The sequence below is a fragment of the Lactuca serriola genome, chromosome 1 (assembly GCF_051521515.1).
Source record: "Lactuca serriola cultivar US96UC23 chromosome 1, Lser_US96UC23_V15, whole genome shotgun sequence".
Classification (NCBI taxonomy): domain Eukaryota; kingdom Viridiplantae; phylum Streptophyta; class Magnoliopsida; order Asterales; family Asteraceae; genus Lactuca; species Lactuca serriola.
In genome coordinates, this window is record NC_136408.1 from 21,348,873 (window position 1) to 21,375,288 (window position 26,416).

The following is a 26,416-nucleotide window of genomic DNA, read 5'->3' on the forward strand; positions in this document are numbered from 1 at the left end:
AGTTATGCACTTTGTACGCATCAAAGCTTCTTTTCCATATTAATAGCTTAATGTGTTAAGCTCTTACGTTCCAATTGTAGATCCATGGTCAAAATACCACTAAGATTCATAAAGTTTCCAAGTTTATGACTTTGCATGCCCATTAAGTGCTTAATACCAACAATCTTAACTTCTTAACACCTAAAGGCCTTCTAGAGCATGCACGGTGAAGAACTAAGCATCGAGATCTCATTTTTATGACTCAAGACCCGTCATTGGGTCTGAAAGGACGACTTATTTGGTTAAGAGCATGCCATGCTAAAAATCACAAAGGTTGGGACCAAAAATGCCCTAAATGAAAGAATATCTATATCTACAAGAAAAGATGATCAAGCTAGGAGCTTTTTACCTCCTGAAGGTTGCTAACAAGGTGAGAATCCCAGATCCAAACTTCTTTCAAGCTCCAATGTCCTTCTACCACCTTCTTCTTCTTCAAGAACACCACCAAAATACACAAGTGAGGTCAAGGTGCACTCTTCACACTTAGGGTTAGCTAGAGGGATGATTTTTTGGACGGAGGTTGATGAGTGTGAAGGTCTTGAGGCCATAAAGGGAATTATATAGGGTGCAACCCTCAGAAGGGTTTTGATCTGAACAACGTACGTGTGGTGTACCTGTTGAGTACGCATGGCGTACGCGTGCGAGTCCTGCTTTCCCCATGCATGAGTATGTCATGCGTACAGCTCAAGTACACACGACGTACATACCAAAATGGAAAGAATTAAAATGTTTTAGGGTTAGAATTAAACCTTCTCGGAACGGGTGTTACATATGACATATCTCATTCAAAACTTTAAATTTAGTAGAAAGGAAAACATTGTTGCATATGAGGATTAGACTCAATTTTAGATTATTTAAATGATGTAAGACAATATCGTGTGCAACATAAATATACAATTTCGTTTAGAATGCATATATAGTTATATTTTGTTATCGTTTGAAGAATTTTGTCACTCTTTCATATTTTGTAAATTATTTGACCCATCTTAGAATAAAATCCTAGCTACGCTACTGTAGTGTATATTGATATCTTGTATATAATATTATTAGTAGAGACTCATGTAGTATCACTAGGTTACAACCCGTGGGAACCACGGGTAAAATAAATTTTACTTTTCAGTCATATTTATTCTTATAAATTTATTTCTCCAACTTTCATCTATGATTTCTTATTAAAATTGGACGGAAATCCATACCGACAATGTTGTGAAGGTGCCACACAATCACAAAAGTTTTGTTGAAGTTGAGATCATAACAAAAAAATTCTACCAAAACAAAATATGTTAAAAATAACTATTTTTTACCCTAAGAGAATAATTATTTATTAGTTAAGTGAGAATGACAATAATTTTAAGTGAGAATGACAATAATTTTAAACATTAGTACATTAATATATAACAATTTATGTATATTAATTCTTGTATTAAATCACAACTTTATGGTTAAACCATTTGTAATGACTGTTTTAACTTTTAACCAAAAAAAATGAACAAAACTGATAGTATTATGCTCTAAAATACACTATTTACAACCATACATATTTTATTACATATAAACAATATTATCATACACAAATGGTAAGTTATAGTCTTTTTGTAATTGTATTCATATCATTTAATTAAAATAATGTTTGATTTAGTAATAACATTACAATATTATCATACACAAATGGTAAGTTATAGTCTTTTTGCAATTGTATTCTTATCATTTAATCAAGACTAGTGTATTAACCCGTGGTGAACCACGGGTCACGTTTTTTTGCACCGTTTTCAAATGGTAAATGTATTATAGAGTTATTGTTGCGTATTCTATACATAATGAGGTTGTAAAGGGCACGTTATAGTTGCTTTCTTTGAGTTGGAGCACATTTACTATTGGTTCGTAAATATCATATTACGTGTTGGTGGCTGCTTTTATTTTATTATATTTGTTTCAGTTAATTGTTATTCTATACGTTTGTTGTGGTGTTGTGCGGACGAAGAGGGTAGCGAAGAACAACAATACCCGACTTACAACATTTTGTATAATGCGGATGATTGGCCTGAGATAAGTACAATACTCTCTAATGATTCCAAAAAAAAAACACCCCGCAATACTCACACATGCATGAACAATTCCCACAGTCATAACACAGGTATGTTTATCAAAAGGGAATTCCTGATCGTTGTGGGACTATTGTAGCGGAAGTGGAAGCCCATTTACACCGTTTGGGTGCCATCGCACAGAAAAACAAAAGGAAGAGCAATTGAACAGAAAATCAAAAACAAATATAAACAACATAAAACATACCAAACTCCAAACAGCAACAGAGCATAGACGGTTGTTGGCAACAACAGAGCGCAAACGGTTCTTGGCGAGAGAGTTTTGTTTACCCCATCTCCACACTATTCCACCACTCTCATGTGTCGTTTGGTTTGTTGCAATCTATTGGAATTAGAAGGATTTGGAATCTAATTCCATCACTTCCCTTTGTTTGGTTCAAGTTTTCAAAAGGAATTGGACAAAACCTTAAGGAATTAAAATTCTTTTCAAGTGAGAATGTTGAATGTTACCATATTACCCATTTTACTTTTAACACTACATGTGAAACCCTTCTGAGGCCACCATTACCACCACCGTTACACACCACCACCATCACCTCCACCACCACCCACCATCATCACCACCGGTACCTCTGCTACCACCACCCTCTATCAGTTAGCACTGTCACCTCCACTACCATTGACCACTGCCACCGCTACCCATCACCACTATCACCACCTCCGCCACAACCACCACCACCTCCAACACCACATGTCACCGCTGTCATCACCCGCTACACACAACCTTTACCACCACCGCCAAAACCACCCACCACCACCTATACCACCATACTACGTTCTGCCTCCACCACCACAACCATGTCATTACTGCCGCCATTACCTCCACCACCACCACCAACACCTTCGCCACCACCTTCATCACCACAATTGTTACTAACACCATTGTCACCTCCACCACTACACTACCCACCACCTCCGCCACTAGTCATGACCGCCACTGTCACAATTACTACTGCCACCACTGTCATCACCTCCACCACTACCCACCGTCACCACTATTGCCACCGTCAACATTACAACCACCAAAGAATGAAGAATACGATCCTGGAAACAGATATCGGTCACTTATATATATATATATATATATATATATATATATATATAATACACTGTGTGTGTATATGTACACGCAAAACTAAAATTGTTCAAGGATAAACAAAGAATGAAGAATACGATCCTAGAAATAGATATCGGTCACTTTTAAAACTATTAAACACAGTGAATCACGAATATGATGATCAAAATAGCGATTGCAATCAATCAAATTGATTCAAATATAAACTATACAATAATTTATAATAAAGTAATCACAAAATATGGAAATTTTACCTTATAAGCATTACAAAAAAGATCCAAATTCTGCAGAAAGATCCAAATTTGCACACGAGAGAAAAAGCTAGAATTTAATATGTATTTGGATTTTGGGTTGCCGCCTTTTAGGTTTCCTCCCTGTTTCCGCACAGGATTATATTTCGTTCCAAAAAAGCATATTTACATTAACACCACTCTAAATCTGGATGAAAATCGGTTGGAAACGTCAATATCAGAGAGTTGGAAACGGAGAAAGAAAGAGTCCAAAGAATTTGGAATAACATCTGAAAAGCGATGGCGGTGGCGATTTCGGTTTGGGCAAGAAAGACTGCGGAAACATAGAAGGATGAAAGAGTCAATGTACAAAGTTATGTGGTGGAAATTTGAAACCCTTGAAGTTTACTATTCATAAACATGTTGGCTTTTAATATATGTATATAATAATGTTTGATTTAGTAATAACATTTGACTGTCAAAAATCACTTAAAAAACGTTGAAAATCCCCATTAATAGAAAGTTGAAATATTTCAAAGTTTGACTTAAAAAGTCCTATAGGACCTTGTTCTTTTATTGTATGATTAGTTCCTGGAAGTTGATGAAAGATGATTACCACTGTTATATTGTAAAGTTCATTCTTCCTTAGGTTCAAAACTTCTTATGGTTTCCTTTCATGCTTGTATGGTATTTAAATAAGTAGAACCATAAGGATAATATTGGTAAAATAGTTTCTAAACAAAATAAAATCAGAACCCATCTTGTGGTGGTTATTAAAACAACCAATTTGCGAAATAGGGGTCGAAAAATCAAGTAACCCAAACCAAAACAATGGAATTTGATCCCAATGATTTGGTAACTATATTGCCAAAAAATTGCATCAACCAAACTGTTGTGACGCTTATAGACTATTCACTCAAAAAACATGTGTTAGTGATTATTAGTGACATCTTTAGATGATACGTAAGTGCAAGTTACAAGATGATGACCATCAATTCCAATGTGGAATCCAAATCATGAGGGCATTGCTTATAATCTCATCACCAAACTTCCACCACACATGTTTACACGACGATTAATGATTTCCCTCTAGAACATATGTACAACCCTAAATTTATATAAATAAAACATATGCTTTTGTTATTTCATGAAAAAAGAACATTGGTTATCGAAGTTATTGGAAGATTTATTGAACTACCTTCCTAATCCATTGTATAAACCTATCAAAACAAACCTACAAAAAGAAACAAATGCATAAAGTATCAATAAATTGTATATTGAGATGATATAAGAAAGGTGATTTGGAGAAAAAGATGGATATAATAAAATGAAAGTCTAGGGCTTATTGATCTGAATCATCAATCAGTATGATCCCTAAAAAGGGGGTTTAACCATAGCGATGTCGACGAAAAATAAAATCTATAAAGCCAATAACTAAAAATTAAAAAGGTAAGAAAAATACCTAAGGAGATTCATGTTGTCATTAATGTAGTATCAACCAAGAAGAAGAAAAGATGAAGAGTAATGGAGCAAGGATGTTTGTTGAACAAAAGGAGATGATGGCTTTGGAGTAAAGGGTTTATGGTTGTGGCGATGGAGATGACGAAGGGGTGATAGACAACCACGTTATTGCTGAAAGTCATCTAGGGTTTGGGATATAAGAGCAGAAAATTGGGATTTAACATGAACGGGATTGCATTGAAACCGAAATGCGACTATGAAAGAAGGAATAAAACAAAAGATGGATGAACGGATAGAGGAAGAAGGTGAAGATAGCATAATCCAAATCTAATTGACTGATTTTCAGGGATGGAAAATATTGTTTGAATTCGAAAGGCAACAAGGACATAAAAGGAATTTCAGTTACATTGAAAACTGATGCTCGAAAAGACACATGGCATTAGGATTTTTTTATTAAGAAGGAAGATTCTTAGTTTATGGAATATAATATACAATTTACAAATAGTCTATTGGTATTAAAAGTCGAAAACAAAGGTAGGAAGTACAAATAAAGAACAAAATATATAAAAGAAAAGAAATTTGGAAGACAACTTTTACATTGGATTACATTCCGTACTTGAACCACAGCATCCGTTATTCCACCTCACGTTCCCGCGTTTATTTGTACTATATCAAAAACTAGGAAATATATGAAGGGTTCCTTGTAGGATATCAATATTTAATAAAGGCGTTAAAATGTAACTTTCCTTCGATAGTGACATTTTCGTCTTTTCAACACAAATAATTCACAAAGAGAAAAAGGGGACACCTTAAAAGTCCTACTCTTCCGTAAATATCCATCAACGCTTTCTCCTCTCTCTCCCTCAATCGCCATTAAAGAAGAAGAATCTCTCATCTTCTTCCATCTTTTCTTCTCTTTATCCTGTCCGCGTCATCTCCTCGTAATCCTTTCACTCTTGTTGGAACTATCGTTTTTCTTGTGAATCTCGAACTGAATCGTTTGTATTCGAATAATCCATGGCTATTTGATGTGCAATCACTTTGATCCGTTTGATTTCTGGTTCCAATTTTGATTGGAGGCGTTTGGATTTGGAAGTGTAGTGGCTAGCTTCGATCGGTGACGGAAGGTTTTTCCTATTTATTTTAGTCATACTGTTAAGGTCAGGGCTTTTTTTGATTATAATCAGATTTTGGTAATCAATTAATGCCGGCTTCTTGATTTTTACATGTATATGTGATGGTGATGATGATGATCCCTATTTCAACAGATTTATGCAGATTGCTTGTAAAATAGTTCGAGTTCTGTGTTTCATATGATTGCTATTAAGATGAAATGATCTTGTGGTCGCATTTAAAAAAAAAAAAATCAAAGCAAACATGAGCTTTTAGGCGTTTCGTTTGTTCTCCAGAAATAAATTCGTATATTTTGATTTTTTTTGTTTGAGGTTATGCTTGGGAAATTATGATTCATGGTTTGTGATCGGAATTAAAGTAAAGCCTGCGATTCATACAAAAACTAGGAAATATATGACGCATTGATTTGTTTTGATAATGAAATTTATTAAGAGCAATTTTGTCATCCATGTGATAATCGAGGAAGACCTGAAATATACTTTAACAGTTCTTCCAGAAAAATAAAAAAGGAAATCATCATCCCACCTAACATTTCCCAAATCTGTAGCAAATAGATTCTAAAAAGTCAAACACGGGGTAGTTGTCAATTGTCATAGTGCACTAGATTGTTGTCTGATAGACATCACATGAGAATTATTTACACTATTTAATGCTTATTGATCATTACTTCTCAATGATGTACTACGATGGCATGTGATCAAATAAATATATCCAGAATTCAACAATTGTACCACTTTGTTTCTTGAGTCTGATCAAGAAATGATTACCTTTTTTTATCGGATTAGTCAATTGAATGATTGTTTATATGTTTGGGTTTTGGTAACAGGCATGATGAGTTCTCTACAAGGTCCAGTTGTTTGCCCTTCTGTCCAAAGGAAGCAAGGAGGGATTCATGCAATTCCTGCCATTAATGGGAGTTTGACAAAGGCTAAAGGTCTTAGAAGTGGGATGTGGGGATTCAGAGGTGTTTACAGTCATCGGATTCATATCCATAATCAATCAAGATCAAAGACCAATTCCATTACATGCACCTTCAGTTCATCCTCAAATGGCAATGGTAGCATGGCAGAGAGTTTCAATGAGAATGACTCAGATTATGTTGATTCCAGTGTAGTTGAAGCTGGTAAGATAAACAAAATCTATCATGTTGTTTTAGTGAGTTTAAGTAAGTAATTTGAATTTATGTTACATTGGTTTCCTACAACACAGTTGAGGTGAAGAGTGGGCCAGAGGGGTTTATGATTAAGATGAGGGATGGGAGGCATCTAAGATGTGCACATAACAATCCTCAAGGTGGCCATGTGCCTGATTATGCTCCACATCCTGCAATTGTATTGAAGATGGAAGATGGAACAGGGATTTTACTTCCAATTATTGTTTGTATGTGGATTCTTTAATCTCAAAAGTGTTTGATTTTGTAGTGATGGAAGATAGTTTTTTGAGATTTTTACATATATAAAGTCCTTCTCATTTCTCATTTCTCATATCTCAAATTGATTTTCGTTTTCTTGTAGTGGAGATGCCAAGTGTATTGCTCATGGCTGCAATCCGCAATGTTCAAATTGTATGCTGATTTTGACTTTTTTTGTTGACTTTTCTTTCATGTTTTTCTCTAGTAATTGAAATTGTTGTGCTTTGTTTTGTTTCAGGCTAGGCCAACTATGTATCAAGTAGTGCAGGAAATGGTTGATAAAATGGGATATAAAGTAAGGCCCTGTTTCTTTTTTTATTATTTTTTTCTTTTTTCAATTAAATAAAGTGTTGTCTATATAAAATATATATAATGTTTGATGAAAAATTGTTTTCAGGTGAAGCTTGTTCGAGTAACCAAGAGAATACACGAGGCGTATTTTGCTCGGTTATATCTCACAAAGGCAAGAAGAAACTTTTCAAATAACCAACAATTTAATTGATTATATAATCCAATTCTCATATGTTTTTGTAAACAAAATAATGATTATTTTTATTATTATTGTTATTTCAGGTGGATGATGAAACAGATTGTCTTAGCTTCGACCTTCGTCCATCAGATGCCATCAATATCGCTGTGAGGTGCAAGGTATCACATCTTAATAATAAAAACATTATTTTACCTTTTATTCATCTCTTAAAAAAGTATATATCATTATTGGAAATAAAATATTTATTGTTAATTTGTTATTATCATTTGTGTTCATCAGGTGCCAATTCAGGTGAACAAGTTCTTGGCATATAGTGATGGGATGAAGATTGTTGAATCTGCAAAACCTTCACTTCATGGATCTTCTTCTTCAGATGGTTTGATATTTAAAGAACTCGATAGGTATTCACCAAATCCTTCCATTTTTAACAGTGTGGAAAGTATGTGAATTTTAGTTCCAATGTAGATTTGTTTCCATTTTTAATTGATAGATTTTTTTTTTCTAAAAGAATTATAAATTGTAATGGTTACAGACCAAGTGGTCAGCCTTGTGTGGAAACCAAGGAGTTTAATCTTATTCGGAATATGCTTATTGCTGCGGTCGAGGAACGTTACAGGGATGCTGGTATGTTTTATAAATAATTAATGTATCAAAATATTATTACAAAACTATATTATTATTATTATTAAAATAATAGTCTAATATTTTAATGGTGAAGCTCTTATATATTTTTATGGTTTGTTACAGCACAATGGAGGGATAAGCTCACTAAACTTCGATCCAAGAGGAACTGGGCATAACAGGTAACATGACATAATATTTTTTTTAAAGTTTATTTAAAAGAAAAAAAAAACTGAAAGACCAGTAAAATATTGGTGGTTATTTAATTTATTGCAGGAGGATGTTATTTGTGTACATAATTGGTCTGTTGTGTTGGTGTCTCAAGTAATTATGACCGGGGTTTCTTTAGTTGAAAATATGTATGTGTATGAAACATTGTAAATATGTGGTTATTTCGTGTAGGGCTATGTACTTTTATGGACGTTTATGTTTCATGTTTTGTTGATGATGCATATTTGCATGGTTTCGACATATCATTTTAAGAAATGAAATATACACCAACCAATTTAGTCAGGTTAGTTTTTTAAGGATTTTTTTTGGCATTCTCTGAGTTATTTAACAATAGGCTATTCAGAGGTTTGAATAATTCAGAAGCTCCGGATGAGTTTGGTTGTGAATGAAAACATGTTCGCTAAAGCTGTGAATGAAAACATGTTCGGTAAAGCTGTTGAATAGATATATGTGTTGCGAAAAATACCAACAAACCATTAAAAAAAACGTAACTCCAAAAGTTTCATGATTCCTATTTTCCCAGCTGACAAGATATGTCTTGTGTGTCGTAAGGCATGTTTGGACTATTTTGGAGAGCATGCAGTTTACTGTAAAGAACTCCCGGGATTTAAATATAGGCACGATATGGTTATGGATGTTTTGTTTGACATATTTAAACGTGCCGGAGTTTCTGCTAAGAAAGAGACACATGTTAATTTCTTGACTGATCCGACAGAAGGAAGGTCAACCCTCAAACCAGCTGACATTTTGATTTTTGGATGGGTCGGAGGGAAACACGCATGTGTCGTTCTTACAAAGATATCCCCTCTCGTGGGCCTGAGGGTTGGGGGTTTCACAGCGGGACATGCTGCTTTAAAAGCAGTCATAAGCAAAGTCATCAAACATGAGAGATCGTGCATGGAAAATCAACATGTGTTCATATCATTTGCATTTGATACGTTTGGTTTCCTCGCACCGGATGCGGTAGAGCTTCTTAAAAGAGTACAACGAATCATGCATAGTAATGTTATATCCCCTAAATCTTCGGATGTAGTCTTTAAAAGAATTAGCTTTACCATTCAAAAAAGTTTTAGCGGCACAGTTTGTTGTCCGTTTGCCATCTCACTCATTGTACGATAACAATTAAACTTGTAGTTTAATTTAATGGTGTAAAGTGTCTCAGACTGTTTTCTGAACACTAATAGTGTTTTAGTGTTTTTAGACGATAGTGTTTATTGATTTATAATGATTGTAAAATTAGGTTTTAAAAAACGTTTGAAATATGCTTTCTACGGTTGAAAAGCTATAATAAGTCAATTTGACTTAAAAATTGTTTGGCTTAAAAAGCTATTTGAAACTATTTAGGTTAAAAATCAAATGCAATTTCAAAAAGTCAAATTTTATTTGTTTTTTGAAGCTTTTTTGAAAAGTGCTTTTAATTTGCTATATATATATATATATATATATATATATATATATATATATATATATATATATATATATATATATATATATTTTATTTATTGATTTTTCAAAAAGCTAATAAACTAATAAGTTGCACTAAAAAAACAGAGTTTTGTATCAAAGTATAGGACTTTTAAAAAGTATTTACCAAATGATAGTGTTTCAAAACTTAATTACTAAAAGACAGTAAGTTAACTTTTAATATGTTTTTATCTCTTTTTAATTTTCAAATAGATCTTTATCTTTACCGCAACCAATCATGCCGACGGCTACTACAAACATTTTCCGGTGACCAATTTCTTTCCTTCTAACAAAACTAAATAAAAAAATCTTACGAAACCCAAATGGAAATCCAAATCTAAACTGTTAAATCAATAGAAAGTGATCTATCGTTTATTCGTTTATGCCATCAAATTGTTACTAAGGCCTCCGGTCTTCTATTCGTTCTAATACGACTTAATAAGATTATGTAGCTTGTACTGTATTAGGATTCTCACATTGTCACAACAAATGTGATTCAATCCGGAAAGAACCGGGCCCCACCGAAAGGGGGTTCGGGGTGTGCAATTGCATTGAGGGACTCACCGAAACTCGGAGATGCAAGGAGGCGGTAGAGCACCCGAAGACGGATGGATGAATAAGATTGAAGGAAGAAGAAGTGAAAGAGGAACAAACATGTAGACCAGTCACCAAAAATGGCAGATGCAGGTGGTGGTATGATGGTTAAACGGGTGGTTAGTACTTATGCCTACAACTATTTATCCCTTTAAACTCCATGAGCAGTATAGACAAACCGTGAACCATTATTAACGACATCAGTAGCATCTACAATGGTGACGATGGTGACATTCCTTCACTCTGTGCGAAGTCACCTCTCCTAATTACAATCTTGGAAAAACTGAGATTTAAAATTTTTAATGATGGAAGCAACTGTTGATTTTAAAATAAAGCACAAAAGCATGTTGGAATTACAAAGACATAAGACATTTGAAGAAAACTATACGTATGCTTGAATGGTTTATGCCATTGGCTTCTTCCAGAGTTGTTGCAGATTTGCTATAAGACATGCATGTCAAAAACAACCATCTTCTCCATTGGTTGGTTTAAAAGTATAGATTTTACCAAGTGAAATTGTTGGAGTAGTCATTTTATCCATTTTACCAAGTTAAACTGTTTTTTAAGTGGACTTTGTTACTATGAGAGAAACACAATAAGATTACCCAACTATGGGTTCTTTTCGGATATGGAACTGCAAAACTGAAACTATACACTACTCCCCGGTTCAGTTATTGGTTCCTACATTCCTATGAAATTGGTTTTCGGTTTTTCGGAAAAGGTAAATTGCCAACAAAAAAAACTACATGAACCAAAATATCGTGCTAGTATTCATGTGAACCAATATATTTGTTCCTTCTCATATCTGGGAGCCAAAATAACCAGGGGGCTGTAGGCGGTTCCAGCAATGAAAAAAGCTTATAGTGGCCTAGCGGGTTGTGTCGATGGAAAGCGTGGGGGATTGGGAAGGAGGAATGTGTGCCCGAAAATGAAGGAGGAGGAATGACATGTGGGAAAAACGCGTGAGAAACAAACATCATTTGGGTTTTTTTTATGTAAGATAAAAACTACAATTATTAAGTAAATAAATTTTAAAATACCATTACTTGGTAATTATATTTGTCAACTACCGCGTTTCAGTAAAAAAACTCCTAAAAAACAATAACAAACACCTTAATGAAACCATTAAAATGCTTAAGAGCACATAATATGGGTAATGAGAAGTGATATTATTGTGGATGTGACATCTTATAACAATCTGATCATACCAAAATGAACACCCCCCTCCCCCCCCCCCCCCCCTTTCTAGTTAAAGGGGTGTTAAAGCACAACTCATAATGATGACAAGCAAAAACGAGAAATATGATTGACTTTTGCTTTCATCAACCAACCAAATTCTTTTTTTCTTCTTCTCTCTCTACCTCTTAATATGTTATGACATATGCACACCACCCCCACTTCTAGTTATTGATGTGTTGGCATATGATGTGGCAAAATCATGTTATAACATTGGACCCATACCTAATGCTCTAAAGAAAGACTCTTTTACTTGGTTAGTGGACATTGTATCATAATTGTATTGTGTTCTCTAAGATATAGAGTACCAAAAAGAAACAAAAATGTGTACCTTGTTTGAGTCCCTATGTCCAACCAGCTGAGTCTCTTACTATTCATGGTGGTAGACATGATATCTTAAGGGGGTGTTTGGCTAAGCTTATTTTCCGAGCTTATTTTTTATAAGCTCATTTTTTCTGACTTATTTTTCATGAGTTCGGCTTATTTTCTTAGTATAAGTCATAATAAGCTCAGAAGTTGAAAAATAAGTAAGAAAAAAATGAGCTTATAAAAAATAAGCTCGGAAAATAAGCCATAAATAAGCTTAACCAAACACTCCCTAAAAAGCCAAAAAGCCAATAAGTTTAAAAAGTCATGATGGTAGTCATGATATCCTAAAAAGCCAATAAGCCAATAAGTTTAAAAAGTCGTATTACGGTTGAACTTTGAGACTTGGTCGTTGAAGTTGAAGTGTTATTTGTTAGTCTTATTTTAATGTAATCGTGTGTGGTTTTAGTTCTATTTATCATAATTATATTTGATTATTATTGGATATAAATGCATTAGATCTAATGGATAATGGATAACCAATCAAATATATCTAATGAATAAAACTAATCCAATCAAATATCTAATTGGATCGGTTCATTGTTAACGAATTGAATTGAATCGATTGACAAAATCCAACATCCAATGGATAATTGGATGTTATCAATTCCATCAAAATCCATTGGATTTCAATCGATGAACACTCCTAATAACACCCATTGATGTGACAATGAATCGGGTATCGAGTCTTGGCTATGCTACCATGAAAAAGCACATTAAAAAGTGTTGAGTGGTGTTGTCATGCAGTGTTGCCACGTTGTCCTGATATGCGGTCAATGTTCTAGATAATATAAGACGTGATTTTGGCGGCAATGTCAAGCCTCAAACTTTTACGACTCGTGACGGGCTATGTTGTTTATAAGACGTAACTTAAGGTGACAATATATATATATATATATATATATATATATATATATATATATATATATATATATATATGACTCAAGGCTCAAACTGCTATTGTTATTCATTTTTATATAAATATATAACTCAAGATGACATTTAGTTAAAACATGACGACAAGTACAAGCATTCGAGCCATGACGCGCCATGACATATTTATTTAAAACTTTGCATGCGGTGTTGTCAAACATATAAACGTATATGAAGGCGATGGAAATAAAATCAGAAAGAAAATATTTCTTTCATCGATGACTAAAGCTTTCAAGCCAGTATGCTATAAAATATAGTTTATAAGGTTTAATAATGATACCATTCTAGGTTATAGGGTTTAATAGCGATACTATAAATTTTTTAGCAAAAATTGCGACTTTCATTGATACCGAGTACAACATATGTAAAATGAGAAAACAACTCACAAATTCTATAATCGTGGAAATCTAATCCTATCTAAACATACATGATAAGTATACAATAAGAGAAATTAAATATCATCCTATATTTTGTTCATACCAATCATTCTATCCATTTAAATGATGACACATGTTATATTTTTATCCTAAAATATTATTAAATTTCATTAAATGAGCATTAAATGTTACACATGCCATCATTTTATTGGGTAAGAGGATATGTAAGAACAAAAAATACGAAGATATTTAATTTCTCAATACAATAAATACACTGTCTATAATAACTATCATTTCAAGAGTATTTCAAACCTAAAAAAATGCATATTATAATTTGTAATGTCTAAATTCTAATAATTACTTATCCGTTATATATTTATTTACCACCTTGATTTTTGAAGTTTTTATTCTTTAACTTTGACCGTAAATATTTTTATTTGTATTATAAATTACTTGATAAAACTTATAACAATGAAAACACAATCATTTTATATATTTTGCATCAACAATATTGATATTAGAGTAAAGAATTAAAAAAAAAAAACATCTCAAAGATCTTTTTATATTAAAAAAACAAAAATATTTAAGTTTAAAATTAAATAATAAAAACTTGAAAAATAAAAAATAGACGGTGCATATAAGAAAAACTATAATATAATATCTTTAATATATTAATAATTTAATATTTATACATAATATCTTTTGACTCAGATCATGAAAACCTAAAGATGCTTGTTCGCATGCGCATATTCCAATAAGATCATCAAAGGAGTCGCAATTTCACCCCCCACGAAACTTTATATGCACTAAACACGCAAGCCATTTCTAGTTATAATATTTTCTTCATGTAAATTTATAATCGACGTTTATTATTTTTTTTTCAGTTATAAATCATCAATACTTAAAATTAGTAATTGACCAACAAATATGTCTTTAAAAAGGAATTAAAGATGTCCCTCCCATATAATTCTTTCTTCTCTCGATTGTTTTCTAATATGTTTATACCATATTATTTAATTCGTGTTAATAATTATTTCCAATAATCTAAGGGCAGAATCGTTATTTAATGAAAACTCCCGCCAACTTGAAAAGCAAAGTAGAAAAAAAAAACAATAAATAAATTAATGAATGCGTAACGTCTCCACAAGGACCAAACTCACACTCTCACCGGGGACGTTGTGTGTTTTTCCACCGACGGCCACCGTGGAAACTAATCTTACCGGCGAAATTATCGGCATGTCTGAGGGAGACGAACAATTTGTTCCTCATCATCGTGAGTGTATCTTTTCATCTTCTGTTTTTATAAATGTTCCTACTTCCTTGTTAATTTCTGACGCATATATGGATACATACTATGTTTACTGTGTTATGTTAAATTATTGGTTTGAATTTCAGTTAATCTTGAGATAGACTTGTGTTTCAATCTATTTTTTAACTGCTTGGCTGAGAATTTAGATGGTTTGTGCTTTTTAGTTGTAGCCAATTATTTTCCACAACATATTATAGGCTGGATATCACAATTTTCAGAAAAAAAACAGTAATCGTGTTAATCTTATAACAATTGATTCCAATATAAAATCTATTGATGTTGATTTTCTGCGAATTTTGCATCTGAAAAAATACTAGGTTTGAATTTGTAGTTTTGAAATATGAAACTGATTGAGTAAGAAGACTTTGGTTACACATTTTAACTCCCAAGATTCCTGGATCTATATGAAGTATTTTTCATTCGAATTCAATTACTGAATACGAGGATTTTCTTTAGGGGTTTTAATTACAGAGAAATGATTACATAAATGGAAACATGCCATGTTTGATGTTAAATTTGATTGTAGATCTAAATATGTTATGCGTTTGTATTATGTTGCAGGTTGGGAAGGAACCTCTAGTTATTATGAATGCAATGAACACAACTCAGACTTTGAAATCTCTGGAGAAGAAAAAAGAAGTAAAATGGGAACATTAAAGAAGGCAGCAAAGAATGCATCAAGTAGAATTCGACACTCTCTGAAGAAGAAAAGTAGGAAGAAAAACAATCACGAACTTTCCATTTCTATTGAAGATGTGCGTGATCCCGAAGAGGTAAATTCAGTAAATAATTTTCGACAAATCCTGGTAGCAGAAGAGTTTCTTCCTCCACAATTTGATGATTATTTCATAATGTTGAGGTAAACTAATAATTACTAAATCCAAATCCATATCTGATTATGGACTTATTGTATATATATATATATATATATATATATATATATATATATATATATATATATATATATATACTCATGTATTACAGGTTCTTAAAAGCCAGGAACTTTGATATTGAAAAATCAAAGCATATGTGGGTTAACATGCTTCAATGGAGGAAAGCATTTGGTACTGACAATATCTTTGAGGATTTTGAGTTCAATGAGCTGAAAGAAGTTCTGGAACACTATCCTCAAGGGTATCATGGTGTAGATAAAGAAGGAAGGCCTATTTATATAGAGTTATTAGGAAAAGCTGATCCAGATAAGGTTATGTTAGTGACAACATTGGAGAGATATGTAACGTATCACGTGCAGGAGTTTGAGAAGACTACTTCCATCAGGTTTCCTGCTTGCTCTTTAGCTGCACATAAACGTATCACTTCTGGGACTACAATTTTAGATGTTCAAGGCGTGGTATGCTCGTTAATTCTCCATGTGAAAATATTATTTTATTATCAGATTTATAAATTTTGTGATTTTTTATAATGTTTCAGGGTTTGAAGAACCTAACTAGGTCTGCTTTAGATGTTATCAGGAAGTTGCAGCAAATCGACAATGACTACTACCCTGAGGTATGTTTTTTTTTTTTTTTTTTTTTTTTCTTTCTTTCCATATTTTTTAATTTATTATGAAATGTTACTTTGAGATTTTTAGTATTTTGTCTCATGGAAATGAAATTTGCAGACACTTGGTCGCATGTATATTGTCAACGCGGGTTCTGGATTTAAAATGATATGGAAAGCAATCCAAAACTTTCTTGATCCTAAAACTAGATCCAAAATTCATGTAAGTTAAAATATTTTAAAATATCTCTATATGCGGATTTACTCATTTTTTTACATTTTTGGTAATTCTTGTATGCTCAGGTTCTTGGCCATAAATATAAAAACACCTTGCTTGAAGTAATTGATGCAAGGTGAGTTATCATATTGCAAATGGTGCTCGTAGTTGTTATTGTTATTACTGTTATTATTGTTATTGTTACTGTTACTGTTACTTTACTGTAGTGAGTTGCCAGAGTTTCTGGGTGGAAGTTGTAATTGCAGAGAGCAAGGGGGTTGTCTGCAATCTGGTAAAGGACCATGGCAAGACCACAACATATTGCAGGTGCTTTATTGATACTGTTGTTACTGATACTGATATTGATACTGATACTGATGTCTTGAACTTGGTATGTGCATGAAGCTGGTTTCTAGTGGCAAAGCAAAATGTTGTGTCCAAGAAATCTCAACATTAAGTAGCGAAACATCAACAGCAGAATCAGCTTCTGAAATTGAAGAGATTGCTCATAAAGGTACAAAACACAATAAAGATCCAATATTGGCTCCTGTTTATGAAGAAGTAAGTTTAATCTTTATAATCATTTATTTCGTATATATTTATCTTAATAAGTTAGTATAAATGCTTTATTCCAGCACGAAAAGGATATTCCAGTGGATAGAGTTGTGGACAAAAGATTAAAGAAAGAAGCTTCTCATCAAGAGCCAGTTGTAATTCAAGGCCCACAAATGGCTACATCAACATTGCATGCTCATATATGGATTTCACTCATGTTCTTTCTATCCATTTTTGCTTTTGTTCGATCAGTTGGAGTTTCAGTATCTAATTTAGCCATGAACACTATTCTTTTAATAAGAAGACCAAATATTGAGGCAGAATTATCATATCTTGTGCAAAAAGTTTGTGAGCTTGAGGGAAAATTTAACAATTTGCAGTTGAAATCAGAGGAGTTGCCTAATGATAAAGTGGAACTACTCAATGCTACTGTTTGTCGTGTAGATGCTTTAGAAGCTGAGTTAATTTCTACAAAACAGGTTAGTATTTTTATAAAAATGAGTTAAAATACCAAAATTCACACTCGGTTTTTGTAAGATTATATATCCCCTAACTGTTTTCCATTCTTTATAGGCGTTACATGAAGCTCTGATGAAACAAGATGAACTTCTTGCTTATGTTGATGGACAGAAAAGAGTCGAGTCTCGGGTATGTTACACAGGACATGATGATTTTATACTGATAAATGACCATTTATATTCTTAAAAGATTTAGTGATGAATGTGTCTTTGATGTAGGGAGGAAACTTTGCTTGTAAGATGGCATGTTTCAAATAACAATCCACCTCATGGATCTCAATCACATTTTCCATATGTAAAGATTTGATGTATGTGTAAAGGTTTGGATTTTGGAACCAGATGTTTTTTGAAGTTTTTATAGGCATCATTCATTTGTGTATTGTGTATATATGTATTTTTTAACGTACATATATGATTAATATTTTTTTTGGTTTTGATAAAAAGTATTGATTATGTTACTAATTGTAAAGTAAGTTTCATGTGTTCATCTTTCCTGTCATTTAAATTGATAAATGAGTATTCCAAACTTATCGGATCTTGACCATTCTTGATTCTATAACTCTTTATTGAGTATAGAACACAATTCGATATCAAGCTCACACCATGGGTCATGACATTGACTTACGATTACATAAACCTCTCAATAGTTCAAATTGGATTATTTTTTGAACCACTATAGCTTTTAAACAAAATATATTTTGAACCGTTTAACTTTAAGATTTATAAATATACTCTCTAGAAAGCTAACTTAATCTCCTAACGAAATGAACAAAATTTTATTAAAATCCGATAAGTATAACCCAAGTTGTGCCTAATTGAATCGAGCATAGAAACACATCAAATTGGCACTGTTTTGTCTAAACATTACAAGGAACTTCTCAGTCGTTGACTACAAATGATCCGACGGTCGATATGTGAAGATTACGATCCGTGTGATACCTTTCTCAACCAATCAAAACACAGATACCAAAATATGTCCATGCTCCATGTTGTTTAAATCACCATGTATTTATTCATCGTCGTCATCATCAGTGCTATTAACTTCTATTAGTTTTTGCGTATACAGATCTCGATTCATTTCTCAACTTTCAGATCGTAATCCTAGACCAATGGCGACAGAAGAACCAATCGTGGCAACGGAAGAGCCAATTGTGGCGACAGAGGTGATCGATGCGGCTGAGACTGTCGCAGCGGAAGACAAACCTTCCGGTGAAGCAGCTGAAGTAAAACCAAAGAAAGCATTGGCCAAGCGTAAACCTAGAAATCCTTCTCTGCATCCTCCTTACTTCGAGGTATTAATTGATCTGTTTTCGTGGTTAATTTATTGATTACGATATGAACTTATCGATCTGATTGTTAAATGTTAATGTTGATCGATTGTGATTCAGATGATCAAGGATGCGATCGTTACATTGAAGGAGAAGACTGGTTCGAGCCAGCAAGCGATCACAAAGTTTATCGAAGGGAAGCAAAAGAATCTTCCAGCGAATTTTAAGAAAAGCTTGTTAACTCAATTGAAGAAATTCGTCGCCGCTGGTAAGCTCGTTAAGGTCAAAGCTTCATACAAGCTATCGGCTAAAGCTGCTCCGGCGAAGAAGGCGCCTGCTACTAAGCCCAAGGCAGCCGCCAAAACTAAGCCAGCTGTTAAAAAAGCACCAGCTAAGAAAAAGGTCGCCGCCAAGCCTAAGCCGGTTGGCAAGGCTAAAACCATAGCAAAGCCGAAAGCGGCTGCAAAGCCTAAGCCGGCATCAAAAGCAAAAACAGCCGCCAAGCCTAAGCCGGCTACTAAAGTTGCAGCGAAGCCAGCTGTAAAACCTAAAGCAGTTAAGGCTAAAACAAAAACGCCTACAAAGTCTGCGAAGGTGGCAAAAACGTCGAAGAAGTCCACTCCGGGAAAGAAACCAGTTGCAGCTCCGAGGAAGGCAGCGACGGCGACGAGGAAGGCGAAGAAGTAGATCTGAATTATTATGTAGGGTGTATGCCTGTGAAAAAATGTGTAGTTGAGGGTGTGTATGGTATTTTTCCAAACGTATTGAATAAAAAATCAGACTAAATTACATAATCTGGGTTTGTGTTTATGTCGCAATTCATGAATTTAGACAGACAGTTAATTTTGTAATCACAAATATTTTTCCAAACATCCCCTTGTTGACTTTATCTATTGGTCTTGAGGGTTAACACTCATGGTATCCATTTGTTAACACCATCATGTGAGGGTAAAAACGTCATATGATTTTGGTCCTTTGGTTTTAAACCTTTTATTTGAATGAACGCATAGTACTTCCCCCAAGGTCTATCTGATGTTTGTCTTTTTTTCTTCTAGGTTACACAAAAATCAAACTCCATCATGCTTGTGTGCTTCTGTCGTAGAATCACAATAGTGAAAACGTCATGGACATTGAGAAATCCAGGTCGTGGTTTTCACTCATGCCCTAAAATGGTAAAGTGTATTCCTAAATATCAAATAGGTTTTCTTATAGTAGTTATTTGGATAAATTATATTAATCGTTCATCGTGCATATGTCAAAAAGTATGTTCAGTATTTATTTCCAAAAATTAATTTGGATCGTCACTGAGTATGTTTTTTCTTGCACACTTAGGTGCTGTTTGTTTTTTCTGAGTCAAAATGTCTGCAGTCTGCGGACCACATCTGTAGACCTCTGCAGCAAAAGAGGTGGACCAAACGTTTGCAGTCTGAAAAAAATATACTGTTTGTTTTTTTAACATCTGCAAGCTACTAAAATAAACTAAAATCTAAATAAACTGATTTTTTTTTTAAATTACAAAGTGATTTTTTAATATATTTATGACTTTGTTATAAATAATTAACACATCTAAACAATTTTTATGTATTATTGTATAAAAAGTGAAAATAAAAACGATACAAATTAATGTATATATTTGATAAAAACCGACAAATTTTGGTCGCAAAGTTATGCCTAAATATTGTAATTAGGAATCAAATAATTTGATATATAAATGAACGGAAAAAAAACTTCGATTTTTTCAATTAAATCAATTAAAAACATGCAATAATTATTTTTTCTAAGAAATTAACGATGCTTTATTAAATAATGCTTTATAAATTTAGCACAATAAATATGAGAATATATATATATATATATATATATATATATATATATATATATATATATATATATATATATATATATATATATAAACAATTTCAATGACCATTATTATAATAAACTTTTATTTATAAATTTATCAAAATATAATGTTTGTGTGGTCAATTTTTTTTTAAGTATTTTAACTTTTTTTTTTTTCAAATTGTTTATCACTAATAAAGTTGGAATAAATATAAATTAAAAAAAACTAAAAAAAACAAAGTATATGTGTTTTTTTAGGCTAGAAGATGTCTAAAGATGTTAGAAGACTCTGCTCCACATCTGCACCAAGAAGACGGCGCACATACATTTTTAGGTCTGCAGTCTTCAAAAAAACAAACAGTTTGCGGAGACTAATGTTTGCGCGTGGTCTGCGCCGCACAGAAAGAAGAAGACAGGAAAATATGCCGACAAAAAACAAACACCACCTTAGCCCCTCCGCATATAAAAATACAGTTTTACCCTTATCTATTTTTTTGATTTATTTTCTATTTATTTGTTATTTATTATTTACTTATTATAAAAAAATAATTATTTATTTCCTTTAAAAAAGAAATAGACCCTAAACCTAAGCACCTTCATAACCCGTCTCTTCCCCTTCTTCTTCTTCATTCCATCTCATCTCCACCATCTACCATCACCACCAACACCGATCGTCGCCCCTTAAAGAAGAAACTAGAAAAAAACATCAATTGTTTGAAACCAAAAATCCTGCAACTTAACAAATCTACAACTAGAAACCAGAAACGATGAAGATGCGAGGGTTAATTTGCAACTTGCTACTAGGTTTTACCTGTTAAGGTCACAAGGGTCAGAGAGGAACGACTTATATACTGGTGTTTTGTGTTCCTCTGCATATTATCTCTAGACAATTTGGGACCCATATCACTAGAGAAGAAAGGCGAGATGATCTAAAGTGTAGACAGAGAAAGCTTATCGGAGAAGAAGAAAAGGGAGAGGGTAACCACATATGAGCGAAAAACCACTGCCCCTGGAACAACAAACCAGACCTCATTCTCATCCATGGCTACAGATGTAACTCAAGCGACAATTCATATTGCAGGTATCTCTACTGACACACGATTTCACCATATACCTGGTGTTTTTCACCAAATCATACTCGATAAGGACAGAGCTTACAGAGCTTACAGAGCTTACATAGGTGTTTTTCACCAAGTCATACACATATAAGTTTGCTATGGACTCCCTCCATGGTCTTCATTGGAATGCAATGGGCTATCCCCATAGTCTTATATCCCTGAGCCATGGGCTCCTCCCATGGTCTTGCCAAATGCAATGGACTCCTCCTATGGTCTACACATAAGTCCACATATAAATCCAGTAGAAAACAATTACATGTTCCAATACAAATCATCTCATAACCATTAATGAGTGTGTCTTAGTGCCTTCGACCCATAAGTGTAGTGAGAAGGCTTACCTCAATCTGCTGAACATGATAGCTGCTTGAATACTAGTCCAAATCTCTAACTGTATAAATATACAAATTAACTTAATTAGATTTATGACATAATTCAGCTAAGGACCCAACATCATAATCTTTGGCCCACTATTCAAGCCCATAAGTTTATCCTACCATAATGGGCCCAAGATCAAAGTCCAAACTAAAATGGGCCACATGACCTAATAAGGCCCAATCAAAACACCAAAAACCCAAAGCAATTCCCAAGGTCCAACATTATCCTAATGGTCCAGGCCCAAGGCTCAGTGAAGTCCAAATGGTCCGCAAAGTCCACCGAAGCCCAATTATCACAGTTGAGCGTATGCCCAACGTTTATCAGAAGTACGCTAAGCGTATTGGGTTCTTTGGCTAAACGCACAACATACAGGTTGGTACGCCCAACGTACAAACAAAATAAGCACATCGATCCTCCATTAAGTGCTTAACGCATGAAAGCCTTACGTTCCAAACTTAGATTAAGGTCATTTGAAGAGTCCTAAGGCATAAAGTTGGCAACTTTATGCCTTTGCATGCCCAATATGCCCCAAAAAATTCTTCCAACCCATTAAGACCTTTCCAAGGGTCTTAACTCATGCATGAAGTCAAAATAACCAACAAGTCTACATTTTTATGACATGAACAAGTTAAAGGACCTCAGATCTACCCTCCCTAATTCCTAGAGTTGCTCAAACTCCCAAGAGATGATTCATGAACTCAAAAGAGGACTACATAGAAAACACTAGCTCCATAAATAACAAGGATTAGCAAGGAGAAAGCTTTTTACCAAGCTTCCTAAGCTGGTCTTAATGCAAGATCCAGAAGCCTTTCCCTCGTTCAAGCCTGCTTCCACTTCTTCCCTTTAGCTAACACACCAAGAATGAGATATTTGAGGCACTCACAAGCTCAAGAAACACACACTACAGGTTTTAGGGTTTCAGGGACATTTGAGAGTGATGGAGGCTGGCTAGGGTGAGGTCCAAATGACTTAAGGGTGTTTAAATAGGTCAGAAGTCTGAAAGTTAGGGTTTTGGCTATCTGCCACGTACGCGCCGCGTACGTGGTGCACCTTCGTGATCATTCCTCCACAGTATGCTAAGCGTACTCTTAAGTACGCCCAGTGTACAAAAAGGGACCACTTTTGCAAAATAATATCATTTAAAGTAAAGGAAGGTGATTACCTGGATTGGAGTGCTACACTAGATAGACAATTGAACTCTCTTTCCAACTTGAAAGAACAATTTTTACACCCTCTAGGAGGAAACACAATGTTCCCTAGCCGAATGTGTTCCTTCTTAATTGTAAACTTACCCAAAAGGTGATGTACTAGCGAATCAGATGATGCGACGAACCTCAACTGCTATTATTAGACACATTCTTCTAACAACCACCACAAGATCCCACACCTTGAATAAGCTGAACAGATCCCATCAATGAGAAAAAGACCAATAAAACTTCTAATATTAAAGAAGAACTCTAAAAAAAAATCCAGAAATGCTGCCAAAAATCCTGGTCTAATCAATCCAAAAACCAACCCAGGTGACTCGACCTGCCAAACCGAACTTTGCGTAACCAAAATGATACTTGAAAAAAACCGAACAACATTGCTTCGATATCCGATCTTCCAATAACTAATGCCAACTGCTATCTCAATCCTACTAGGTACTGTAATTCCATAACCAAAAAGCCGACATAACACCTACATAAAGGCCAAGACACAAACTTACTAAATTTGACTAAGGGTTGACGCATCAAATGCACCCTCAACTTATACCGCTTGAAACTTTCGAATAACCTCAACGAGCCCTGAGACCGATCAACCATTGCCCAACTCAACCAAAAATAACAAACTCATATCGTCGGCTAACTTGGCTTCTCATACCCGGTACACAATTAGAGTGGTTTAAGCTCCTTCAACTAGGACAATGGAGCTACCACAAAGGAACTACTGACCATAACAAATTCCCTACTCACTAGCTTCCTTCTAGGAGGACAGAATACAAACCTAACGACAACTTACTCTTGTAACGTCACACTTTATGATCTGATGAGTCAAACACAATTACATGCTGACCACCAGCGCCAACGCCATTGTAGGCATCAACACCGGCGTCAATGTGATCCCATGATCTTAGTGATATTTGTATATTAAAAAGATATCATTTGGGAAGATATCATTTTTGGATATTATGAACTATAAAAATAGAATACATAACATATCAAGGTGATAAGGATCTGTTTATATTAGATAAGGATCTTTGTATATTAGTATATTAGGTAGTTATACTTTCCAAAAAGACGTTGTATGGCAAGTCAAGTGTGTCCTTTTCTAAAACAAGATTGGAGACTCGCTCTGAATGGACCTGGTGCTAAAGAATTTCACGCTGCAATTTCTTGGGAACTATGACTCTGGATGCGTAAGGAATGTGTAGTAGATTGTTTGCACGCTAATTTAAGGCTCTTATTGATGATACTCTGTTTGGATTTTCATGCTAGATCATATTTTTTTGCGTTAAAAACTCCCAGCGTCGTCCACAAGCCTATGCTTTCAACATCATCTCCAAGCTTTCTTCATCCACAATGTCACCTTGCAGTTGGTCATTTAGAAATTCATAAAGCTGCAAGCAAAGGGTACTTCCGTCCAGTTGGAGATAGTAAAAGGAAGAAGGAGAAATCATGGAAATGGTAAAAAGAATAAAAGGCAAGGGCATTCTCGTCCGTATTTCTCAAGAAAAATCAAAAGATTGCAGATCTTGGTGAATGTTAGAAAGGATGTCTTGCCTTGGTCCTTGTTTTGTTCATAGATTTCAAGAAGTGGGACACAAAAGCATACAGGGATTAAAAAATAAAGGATATGCCTTATAAAAGTTGTAATGTCACTTAAATAGCATTGTTGTCTCAACTCTCAAGTCCTAGCTGTCAAGGGCCTTCTCGTGACTTTGGCACAAAAAGATACAAGGTGGCAATTTTTTTTAAGGATATTGCGAGTACATGTTGTCATGAGTCAGATTCAATAGAAAAGGCTCAGAAGGGCAATTTAGTCTCACCAAAAGATTTGTCAAAGTTTGTCCCTGATCACATCTCTCACGCTGATGCGCACCTCGCACGTTGGCTTCTCTAAATTGTTATTATTTAATGCTAAATTGTCAAGAAGCATGGTTGTCTAGCCGATATAGGTACAAGTGTCAAACGTTTATTTTTTTGTCCATTGGATAAATTGGTTTTGTTATCTGATGGATAAAAGGTAGAATGTGAAGATGATTCGCTGAATAGATAGAAAGTCTAAAAGTTGCTAATATGATGTGGTTTTTCTCAAAGAATCAGCGTTGTGTAACAAAGTTTGTAACCTATCACAACAAAAGCTGCAAGCAAAGTACAACGTCAGTGCAATTGAAGTGAGATTCGTTTGTGTGAAAAAGTAATTTGTAAAAAAGGCATTATAGGTACTTCATAAAAAGAACTTTTGTCTTGAAGAATGCCAGACACGCTAATATCAGTTTGTGACACCTCTTCAACCAGTCCCACCTTATGTCACAAAGCCAAAACCTTCTACGCTGATTGAACTCTCTCACAAAGCCAAAACCGGTCTCACCTACTACTTCTACTAGTTTTATGTCTCATAGTGCAAAGAAGGGTAGTTTGGTAAATTCACTACAAGTTCTGGGTTCAACATTTTGCTCTACAAGAATCACGTGTTTGGAGGAAGTTTCATAGTGTGGAAAGGTCAAATGATTTGTGTGTGGTCAATGTCATCAAACATGGTCATAGATGGTACAACACCATGAAAACATGTAAAGTGTTTTTATCATGACATGTGGTAGGTTGAGAATGATTTGGGTTTCACCCATGTCTTTTATGGAGGAATCAACCTGGATTAGGTTTTAAATATGTTGTCTAGATGGTGATGCTATATGTCAGTAGGAAATATATCGACCAGGAAGTTCAAGGGCATTAAAGTTAACTGCAATG

The 26,416-nt window shown here is 34.2% G+C and overlaps 3 protein-coding genes across 4 annotated transcripts; all 3 read left to right on the top strand.

Moving 5' to 3' along the window:
- The first annotated feature begins 5,752 nt into the window (after positions 1–5,752).
- On the top strand, positions 5,753–9,076 carry LOC145068583 (bifunctional nuclease 1-like). 2 transcript variants are annotated; one of them, XM_079015600.1, is made up of 11 exons: positions 5,753–6,067; positions 6,868–7,164; positions 7,251–7,421; positions 7,556–7,605; positions 7,691–7,747; positions 7,850–7,915; positions 8,026–8,100; positions 8,222–8,343; positions 8,475–8,566; positions 8,690–8,745; positions 8,840–9,076. In XM_079015600.1, exons 2-10 carry the CDS (start codon positions 6,870–6,872, stop codon positions 8,740–8,742), a joined length of 981 nt encoding a protein of 326 aa, XP_078871726.1. In that variant the 5' UTR covers positions 5,753–6,067; positions 6,868–6,869; the 3' UTR covers positions 8,743–8,745; positions 8,840–9,076. The 2 variants fall into 2 exon arrangements, with proteins under 2 accessions (XP_078871726.1, XP_078871797.1); XM_079015671.1 differs by having other exon boundaries at positions 5,897–6,034.
- A 5,830-nt stretch (positions 9,077–14,906) lies between these two features.
- On the top strand, positions 14,907–18,267 carry LOC145068723 (phosphatidylinositol/phosphatidylcholine transfer protein SFH6-like). Its single transcript, XM_079015754.1, has 11 exons — positions 14,907–15,037; positions 15,635–15,932; positions 16,058–16,424; positions 16,505–16,582; positions 16,695–16,796; positions 16,877–16,926; positions 17,018–17,117; positions 17,196–17,351; positions 17,426–17,824; positions 17,919–17,993; positions 18,083–18,267. The coding sequence occupies exons 1-11, from the start codon at positions 15,001–15,003 to the stop codon at positions 18,119–18,121; spliced, it is 1,701 nt and encodes a 566-aa protein (XP_078871880.1). The 5' UTR covers positions 14,907–15,000; the 3' UTR covers positions 18,122–18,267.
- A 612-nt stretch (positions 18,268–18,879) lies between these two features.
- Positions 18,880–19,925, top strand: LOC145068822 (histone H1-like). Its single transcript, XM_079015832.1, has 2 exons — positions 18,880–19,155; positions 19,252–19,925. Exons 1-2 carry the CDS (start codon positions 18,973–18,975, stop codon positions 19,816–19,818), a joined length of 750 nt encoding a protein of 249 aa, XP_078871958.1. The 5' UTR covers positions 18,880–18,972; the 3' UTR covers positions 19,819–19,925.
- Positions 19,926–26,416: the final 6,491 nt, after the last annotated feature.

Bases quoted from the DNA above. Each gene is read 5' to 3' on its own strand.
- LOC145068583 (XM_079015600.1), top strand. From the start codon at position 6,870: ATGATGAGTTCTCTACAAGGTCCAGTTGTTTGCCCTTCTGTCCAAAGG. The intron at 7,606-7,690 runs GTATGCTGATTT...GTTTTGTTTCAG, and splicing joins CAATCCGCAATGTTCAAATT to GCTAGGCCAACTATGTATCA. The intron at 7,748-7,849 runs GTAAGGCCCTGT...AATTGTTTTCAG, and splicing joins TTGATAAAATGGGATATAAA to GTGAAGCTTGTTCGAGTAAC.
- LOC145068723 (XM_079015754.1), top strand. From the start codon at position 15,001: ATGTCTGAGGGAGACGAACAATTTGTTCCTCATCATC. The intron at 16,425-16,504 runs GTATGCTCGTTA...ATAATGTTTCAG, and splicing joins TTTTAGATGTTCAAGGCGTG to GGTTTGAAGAACCTAACTAG. The intron at 17,352-17,425 runs GTAAGTTTAATC...GCTTTATTCCAG, and splicing joins TGGCTCCTGTTTATGAAGAA to CACGAAAAGGATATTCCAGT.
- LOC145068822 (XM_079015832.1), top strand. From the start codon at position 18,973: ATGGCGACAGAAGAACCAATCGTGGCAACGGAAGAGCCAATTGTGGCG. The intron at 19,156-19,251 runs GTATTAATTGAT...ATTGTGATTCAG, and splicing joins TGCATCCTCCTTACTTCGAG to ATGATCAAGGATGCGATCGT.